The 8,992-nt window shown below is 51.9% G+C and overlaps 1 protein-coding gene across 1 annotated transcript; it reads right to left on the reverse strand.

Annotated features, from left to right (window-relative positions):
* Positions 1–3,238: 3,238 nt before the first annotated feature.
* SIX6 (SIX homeobox 6) lies at positions 3,239–6,917 on the reverse strand. Its single transcript, XM_032180300.1, has 2 exons — positions 6,092–6,917; positions 3,239–4,977 (listed from the first exon to the last, which is right to left on the reverse strand). The coding sequence occupies exons 1-2, from the start codon at positions 6,661–6,663 to the stop codon at positions 4,809–4,811; spliced, it is 741 nt and encodes a 246-aa protein (XP_032036191.1). The 5' UTR covers positions 6,664–6,917; the 3' UTR covers positions 3,239–4,808.
* Positions 6,918–8,992: the final 2,075 nt, after the last annotated feature.

Consider the following 8,992-nt stretch of genomic DNA (forward strand, 5'->3'; position numbering starts at 1 on the left):
TGGGAATATAAATCCTAGCAAAGAGAGCTGCAAGGAAGGATCTAGCCAGAGGAGATTTGTAAGAGCTTACAATGGGAAATAAGGTTTCCCATTGTAATCCTTGCTTGGAAACCCCGCAAGGTTTCCGAAACAAGGGGGCCCAGGTTGCCTGCCAGGGCTCAAATGTGCTATCGCGAACATGCGGTCCTCGAAGCGCCCCGCTGCCTCTCCTTGCCTCGACCGCTGACCCCGGCGGACTTGTCGGGCGCCGAAAGCGCCCTTTAGGTCCCGCTCCCTGGTCTCGGACCTCTCTCCTCTTCCCGCCCCTCTCGGCGACTCGCTCGGCGCGGCCTAGGACCGGTGGCGACAACTGCTGTTGCACCGGCAGGCCCAGGCCAGACACTCGTAGGCCCAGGCCCGACGCGCGCGGCAGCCACTCGCGGAGGCCCAGACCGCAGCGCGCGCCGCATCCCCGGGCTCGTGGCTCTGCAACCGCTGCGACTTCAAGCGCCCGAGGGTGGGCGGGCGCGCGCCTCTGCAGCTGCAGGGGCGCGCGCTTGTGGGCTCATTCTCCCACCTAGGTTTAAATTGAACCCCGTTTCGGTCCCCCAGTTTTGAGAGGTTTCTCTCCTCGAGCCGCTGAGTCAGGCAGCCCAACAGTAGGAGTGGCTCGAGGCCTACACGTCCGCGAGTTCGCGGGGCGCTGGATGGAAAAGGTGGGTGCGCGAAAAGGAGGGCCTCTCCTTCCTCGGGGGCCCAGATCGCGACTCTGTGGTCTCCGTAGGGAGATCTGGGCCCCCGAAGAAGGACTCACCTTCCCGGGTACTGTGGGCCCAGTGTGGGCTTCTCTTTGGGAGCGGACCGTGGCTTGGGGCTCCTCCCCGAGGGGACCCACGCGCCCGCCGCTTCAGCCGCCATTTCCCAGCAGGCCTCCAGGGGGCCTCTCCGCCGCTGCCTTCCCGTCGGCGGCGCCGGGCACGGGGGTGGCCGCGCGGCGCAGGCAGGGACACGCCTCGGCGCCTGGGCCAGCGCGCGGACAATGACCCCTTCTCCCCTCGCCGCCGCCTCCTCCCCGACACCGCCCCCTCGCAGCTCACAGGCAAACCTATTAGCCATTCAGGCCGACAAAACCCCGCGGCCCCGCGCATTGTCCCGCCGAGCGCCCGGCCGCCGTCATTAGCCCTGATTACGCAGAGCCGCCTGACAGCCCCGCCGGCAGCTCCACAGACCCCCCATTCACGGCCGCCCCCGGGCCCCGCCTCACAAAAGGAGCGGAAATCGTCCGCGCTCCCGCGTCCCCGCTGAATAGAGCGAAAAGCTGCTTCTCCTCTCCTCCCGCCCCATTCACATTCTCTTTGGATACAATATTTTTTTCCTTTTTGTTAAAATTAGGGAGAGGGAACGAGGTCAAGGAAGACTTTGCTTGAGCTCTTTGCCTGTCATTTGTTTAATGTAAACAAAGAGCAAGCCCTCCCCACCCCCATCCTCTTCTCCCCTCCCTCCCAGATTTTTTATAAACAAACTGGCGAAGGGAAAGGGAGGAGTGACGGGTGGAAGCGGAGTGGGTCATTAAAGTGGAGGCCAGAGGAACTGCGGCATTTGGGGAGCAGGGGCCGTCGTTTTTTTTGGTGAAACTGGAGTGTGGTTGAAATGTTTACAAGCCGGAAAAGAGCCTGACCTGGGGCTTGGGGTAAAATCTTCACATTGGTCAGGTCCGTTGAAATACTTAATATAAAAATGCTCTTTCCACTCTGCTGGAGTAGCTGCTTTTTGGAAAATTGTGACAGAAGAATTGCAGGAAAAGAAAGGAAGGAAACCCATTATATACAGATTTTGCCAAATTCAGAAACCTTCAGCCTTGCCACTACCTGGATTTTTTTCCCCCCAAAACCCTAAAGACAAGAATGAAGCTGATATGGAAAAAGTCTTAAAAAGAAACCCTTTAAATGTCCTTGGGAAGATTGGAAAGATTAAAATAAAATAAATATCTGTGAAGATCTGGACTAATTTTCAACATGTGGTCACCAAAGAATTGGTTATTCACAGAGGCAATTAGGTGCCATCACATTTCAGATGAACATTTAAAAAATCTTACAAGTAATGTGTCACCCCCTTAACATTTTAAAGTGAAATTAGATAAATAAATCTCCAGATTGTTGAAACAGAATAGCTGCTTTAAAATGTAGGCAGCTTGTTAATTTAAGTAAATGGTAGCTGTAGTTTAAAGGCTTTTGTCAAAGCAGGAATTAAAAATGCTCCGTCACTGTTTGGTCTTCTCATTTTGTCCAAGCAATAAACTGTCACTTAAAAATTATTTTGTAAAGAGAAAGCTTAGTTTCTTAGTTACCCTATTTTCTTGACACTGCAGAATGGACATTTTCTTCTGCTTTTAGGTATCATTTGAAGGGGTGGGTGGAGTGGGATTTTTAGAATCTCAAATTCTTTTACATTATTCCACTATTAGTTCTTTCCCGTCCCTCTCGGACCTGGAAGCATAAACTTAAGAGAAAATTTGCCAACAAACTTCTCCAAACACTGGTTCTGGACAGCCCCATAGGTGGGGTGGGGCTGGGGAACAAGAGTGGATATCCGTGGCTACTCCTTGGCAGATTAAGGACTAGGATGAGGCAAGGGAAGCACTTAGAGTGCAAAATTTAAGGAGGCACTCAATCTCAGCTGCCTTGCACTTGCTGCACTTGCATAACCTTGAAAGTGAGTCCCCTCCTGGCCTCACTCTAGTCCTCGCCGGCCCCTTGTTGGCATTCTAGGAACTACCTGGGGCTCTAGGAAACAAAATTAAGTATTGAGGAAGCTCTACCATGGGAGCCTTTCAGGACCCACAGGAGGGGTTTTGCTTGCTTTTGGAAAGAACACCAGTTTTATCACGAAAACTTACCCACTCCTTCCATGTAAAGCTCTTGTGCAAGAGAGTTTTGATTTTCAAGAATTCTCTGGATAAGGGCCACCATACACAAGGACAACATTTATAAAGCCCAAATGAGCCAAATGTATTCAAGCGATTTAGAAACCAAAAATCAACCCTTACTCTGTCCTGGGCGTCCATTGTCTATCTTGCCATTTGGCTGCTTTTTGTCTTCCATGACTTCACTTATTTTTGTTTGGTTTGCACTTTGGCACTTCTGTCTAAAGAAGTTAGCAGGCTTCTGTTCCAAAAAACATCTTCTAAGGACAGAAAGGCAAATGGAAAAGGCTGTAATTGGGGGATGGGGACAGTAAAGAGGGAAGTCAGCTCAAGTGATTTAAAGATCAATGTCGAATTTTATAATATGCAATGTGTTTCACTAGGAACAAAATTAGATACTCTGGCTAGCATTTATTTTCTTAGTGTAAAGATAGTAGATGTTTTTGCATGGTATATGCATGCATTTGTTTATGTGTAGGTGCACACATGCATGTGCACGAGGAAAAATTAAATGCTAAAAATATTTTATATTTTAATCAAGGCCATTACCAGGACAATGAGGCCCTTGATGACTTGTTCTATGCTTAATTCGGAGATTAGGTTTTTAAAATGCCAGTTATTTCTACAGCCTTGTTTTACCCTCAGTATGTGACATGATTACATCCTTTCCCCCATCTCAGTATCCCTCTTATTAAAAATCATTCATTTGATTAAAACCCAAATCTGCAGCAAGAAGATGTTAGTCTAATTATTTACAACCTCTTCTATCATCTTTTGTCTTATTTTAACAATATCTGAATCCTAAATGCAGTATATGCTCATGCTAGCATGATCATGGGTGCCTGCTGCTTTTGTATTGGAGGGGGCCTCGAAGGAGATAGCCTTTCTTGCTGCAGAGCCTGAGTCAGGATAGTTTTGCATTTTTAGGATAGGACTCACTTATTGAGTCCCAGAGTCTGGCTTCCTAAATTGCTGCTGAAAGCTGTTGGCACTTCATGTAAACGAGTGACAAGTGGACAAACCATGATTACCTGTGCTGGGGACGCGGGGACTTGCCTTAGAGAGGACGCTCACATGTTGCCAATTTCTAGCCTTAAATATGTCACGTGTATGCATACATACATATGTTTGTATAGGTGCATACGTATATGCACATACATGTAATTTGACGTGGTAGGTGGTTATAGACCTACCGTAGGTTGTTTAAAACATATACCAGGAAGCACCAAAGAAGGCAAAAGATATATAGATAAGACCTTCCGGAGACCATTTGCACAAGGGTCCCTGCATGCCTGGTGAAGGGAATGATCTTAATAATAATAATAAAAAAAGGAATCTGAGAGCAGCTCCCTTAATTAAGAAGGTTGCCCACTAGGTTGTTTTATTGTTTGGCTTCTCCACACAGAACCCATCACCACCAGCCTGCATGTTTAGAAACAGCAAGTTCCCCAAGCTACAGAGAAACCTACCATGGCGGTCTCTTAAATAAGTAAATAAAAAGCATATATATGTTTTGTTAAAAAAAAACTTTAAAGCGAAAGTTATACATATATAACAGCGTCCTTTCGACGTGAAATACCCATGGGAGAATCTGGGCAGGCGCCCAGCTTGCAGTTCGGGTTCCGAAGGCGACTTTGCAGCAAAATCCTTAGGAAAAAGCAAAGCAAGAAGAACGTGGTGCTGGGTCAGGCCTCACCGCGGGTTCCCGTGGTCGCGGCCAAAGGGCGCCAGTGGAGCCAGACCGGCCGCGAGGTGGGGCGGGAAACGGCAACCCGAGCCCGCGGGTCCCTGGTCACCTGGCTTCTCTGGCGCTCGATTTGCAGGTCTCTCATCTTCTTTCCCTCTTTCATTTTGTTTTTCTCGTTTTTACACTGGAATCTGCTTTTGAGCATCCTGGATGGGCAACTCAGATGTCGCACTCGCTGTCGCTGGACGTGATGGAGATGGCTGAAGTGGCCGCCTTGCTGGATAGACTGGCGGCCGGGCTGGCGGCGACGCCCAGCACCTCTGGCGTGCCGTCGCCCTCCGACCGTAGTGCCCGCCCGGAACCCTGTGACAGGACCTGCTGCTGGAGTCTACGGAGAAGAAAGGGAACACGGGTCACAGCTCCTAACACAGCCGCCCGTCGCCCGCTCCCACCACCTCCTGCGTCCCTCCAGCCCGGCGGCTAGAGGCTCTTCCGAAGACCCGAGCAGTTAAGGCGAGGATTACCGGCAAGGCGACAGAGGTCGGGCAGGAGTCCGCGGCCGCCCCTCCGCGGGTCCCTACTGTTGTGCCCCACCATCATTCGCGCCCTTTCTCAGCGCCCCAGCTCCCAGGTCTTTTATATACCGGGCTTGCAGTGTCCTCCCCGTTTGTTGTGCACTTTTGGGAGATTTACAGGACTGTCAGGAAATAAACGAAGCCTGGGTGACAAGGACAGATCGGTCCCAGGGACATGGGATACCATTTCTAATGGTGCGTCTGCCTGGGGCTTACGCCTGAGCAAATGCTCCCGCGATCGCGTTAGATCGGGTCGGCCCAACCTAAAGGCAAAAAGGATTGTAAGGAGCATTTGGGCCTGGGGGATGAGGCCGGGCTCTTCCGCAAAATGTTTGGCTAATCGAGATCCACACTCCGGGAAACCAAAAGCCTCGGCCCACCGACTAGTTTGCTGTTGTGAGACAAGAGTGGCAGGCAGCGCATGGGAAGAGGAAAACTCGACTTCCCATTTCTCAAAACTCCATTGAAAACTGTTTTCAAAGCATTAGGGAGGGATATACCTGGGCTTCGAAAATAATAATTAACATGAAACCGACACATTGCTAATAAGCCAGGCTTCGATTAACAGTAGGAGCCTGTGCCCAGGCTGACAAGAATTAATTTTGGGTCTTGGGGTCCCTAATTGTTTGTAGGATTTTAATTTTTTATTTCTCTTCCCCTCTCCGTCCCAGTGAAGCCTTGGTTTGGTGACCGGGACCAGCTGCTGCAGCTGCCCGCAGGCGTGGGGAACCAGCAGGTGCGGAAGCAGAGCCGGCAAGGGAACTCCCGGCCAGGCGCCCAGAACGCAGTGGGCTCTTAACCCGAGACAGACCGCGCTCCCAACTCCTGCTGAATTGGAGTCTCCAGGGACTGGGTAAGGGCGCCAGAGGTGCCTCCACCCGCCTCCTCCCCGGTGCACGCAAAGCGCGGAGGCCTCTAGGTACCGACCTGTTCTTGGCTGCAGCCGCTCGGTCCCTTTGTCGGCGGTTTTTGAACCAGTTGCCCACCTGCGTGGGGGTCAGTCCGGTTGCCTGGGCGAGCTCGCGCTTTTTGCTGGGGTTAGGGTATGGATCCTGCAGGTACCACTCGCGTAGCAGGTGCCGCGTGCGCTCCTTGAAGCAGTGTGTCTTCTGTTCGCCGTCCCAAATGGTGCGCGGCAGCGGGAACTTCTTCCTTACTCGGTACTTGTCCACCGGTCCCAGGGGCCTTCCACGCAGCTTCTCAGCCTCCTGGTAGTGTGCTTCAAGCCATAGCGCTTGCAGCTTGGCATGCGACTCCTTGGTGAACTTGTGGTTTTCCAGGATATGATAGAGCTCGCGGTAGTTGCCACCGTGAAAGGCCACGATGGCTCGTGCGCGCAGCACCGACTCATTCTTGTTGAGGGCCTCGCAGGCCCCAGGGGCCACGGGCAGCGACCAGAGGAAGCGACCCAGGCGCTCCACATCGCCGCTCTCTTCCAGGGTCTCGCATACCCCGGCTACTTGCTGGGGGCTAAAATTCAAGATAGGCAGCTGGAACATCGAGGCAGTGCCGGCGGCGGCGAGGGCACTAAGCCCGGAGCGGGACACGCAGCAGATGCCCGCGGGCCTGGCTGAGTGTGCCAGGCTCTTGTTGATGAGGCGGATTGGGGCAGCGGGGACACACTACCGGGTGGCGGCGGTGGCGCAACGACCGGGAGCGGGCGACCCCGACTGGAGAAGGTGCTGGCTCCGCGGCTTGGGGTTCGGGCTCGGCTCGGCTCAGGCACGCAGGCAGGGGAGCTGGCTCCGCTATTGGGGTGGGCGGATTGGCGGCGCGGGCGCCATGGAGACCCCCTGTCAGTCACCGGCTGGCTCTGCCAATCAAAGCTTGGACCAGCACGCCAGGACTATTTCAGCACCTCCCCGTGCTCGACAGCGCCCGCCGTTAGCCCCTGGACTTTTCCTCAGTATTTTGCAGAACCTGGAGGTTGAAAAGACATGCGATTGCCTGGGAGAAAAAGAGAGGCGAGTGCGGCAGCGTTCACTACTCCTCCCTCCCCCACTCCACTCTACCCCTCCCTCCCTTTTTCCCACCAAAGAGGCAGTGATGCTACAGGAATTCAGGAATTCACTTTGGGGCGATGCGTTGTCTCGGTCGAGAGGTCTCCAGAGGACAAAGAGGACTGGGCCAAACTGAAATGCTCCGAGAATTCGCAAGTTTAATTGTAACGAAACAGCAAACCTTGCGGTGGGAGCAGGAAGCCGGTGGGGGGAAACGATCTTCTCATTTTTTCCCAAGTACCCATCTCTGCATGCCTCCTTCTTCCCCTTTCCAGTTGCCAAAGCAGCTGAGTGGGAAGCAAATCTGGAGCAGCAGGAACAGGACCAGGGATCTGTAGAAGAGGTCAGTTTGAACTCTAGCCTTACTCCCTTCAAAGCCCACTAAAATAATTTTAAATGCGAACGAGGACATGTTCACGTCTGATAACGCAGATGCAGACCACGAAGTCAGACACTTTAAGAAAAGAAGGGTGGGCTGTAGGGACCTCCACATAAGGGGGGAGAAATATACTTTCTCCCCCTCCCCCAGTTTAATGGACTTGAACAAATGTGCAGTATAGCCACATCTAGAGCCGAGAAGTCATTGGTAGGTCAGGACAGCAACTTAAAAGCTTATTTCCGAGATCTTTTTAAAAATATCGACTTAACTCCTTTCCTTGCAGGCTTATTTTGCCCCTACCTTGTGTTAGAACTTATACCTCTTGAGCTGGGGCTAACAACTCTAACCCTGGCATTTTAGCTCAAAAGCAATTCAGTAAAAATACAATACGGAAGGGCATCCACGACAATGCGGGGGCCTAGAAAGCACTTCCTAAGCCGCTAAGCATTGACCCCTCCTGTAGTGAGGAAGGAGTGGCTTGGTGGCTCTGACTTTGGGCTAGTAGAGTGAATTGGCAACTTTTATTGATTCCCAATTGGCAGTCCACATCATACCATTTTCTGAGGCCTGGGTCAAAGAAACCATGATCTCATCTGGGCCTGTGGTAGGGGTTTGTTTAGTTTGAAGAAAATAACTGGTAGGGGGCTGTATAACAAAAACGCCAGGAAAACCGTTTTGGGGAGGTCCATCCCTAGATAGAAATCAGATGAGAATGTTCACCGCCGAATTGGACTGGATCCGACTGTCTTTTCTTTAGTATCAAGTACAATTTGTATGCGGCTTGTACAGATCTGGTAAATCAGAAGGCAGATAGATAGCACAGATGGTTGGAGGTGTCGGGTCAGATCACGCCACGCCTGAGTGCAGGGCAAAGCTCGTTCTGACGGAAAACCCTGATATTATTTTCACAGATCTTCACATTTCACTCGAAAAAAATAGCAGAGGGGAAGAAAAAAGCCCTGAAACCATTTACATTTCTGTGAGATTGCCAACCGCCTCAACGGAGAGGCTTTCTTTTCTAAGAGTTCATTTTCTTGAAATACGACAGGGCAGGGGCAAAATAAAGAGGGCGATGAAGATAATGACAAGGCATAAACCTTCTTTCCTTTGGAGAGACTTCCGAATCAGCCGGAAGGACAACTTTTAGAAAGAAACATCGCATACAAGGGCCCCGAACACGCAGGCGGAGGAGAATCCGCGGTGCAGAAAAAGAGGGCCTCGGGGGCCGGGCAGGGATGAAGCCGGACCGGGGAGGGCTGCGATCCCAGAGCTTCTGGCCAGGGAAGGAAAGCACCCCCTTGCTCCAGTTTGCAGAGGTTTATTTTCCCTCTCGGGATGGTTCCTCTGCCGGCTATTGCTCGCGAAATTGCTTGGCGCTCACCCTTAGCGCGCAGAAGAGGCGGTGGGGTCCGCGGAGACCTTACAGCCCGCGAGCCGAGCCGAGAGCCG

Source organism: Hylobates moloch, unplaced genomic scaffold, assembly GCF_009828535.3.
Source record: "Hylobates moloch isolate HMO894 unplaced genomic scaffold, HMol_V3 SCAFFOLD_16, whole genome shotgun sequence".
Classification (NCBI taxonomy): domain Eukaryota; kingdom Metazoa; phylum Chordata; class Mammalia; order Primates; family Hylobatidae; genus Hylobates; species Hylobates moloch.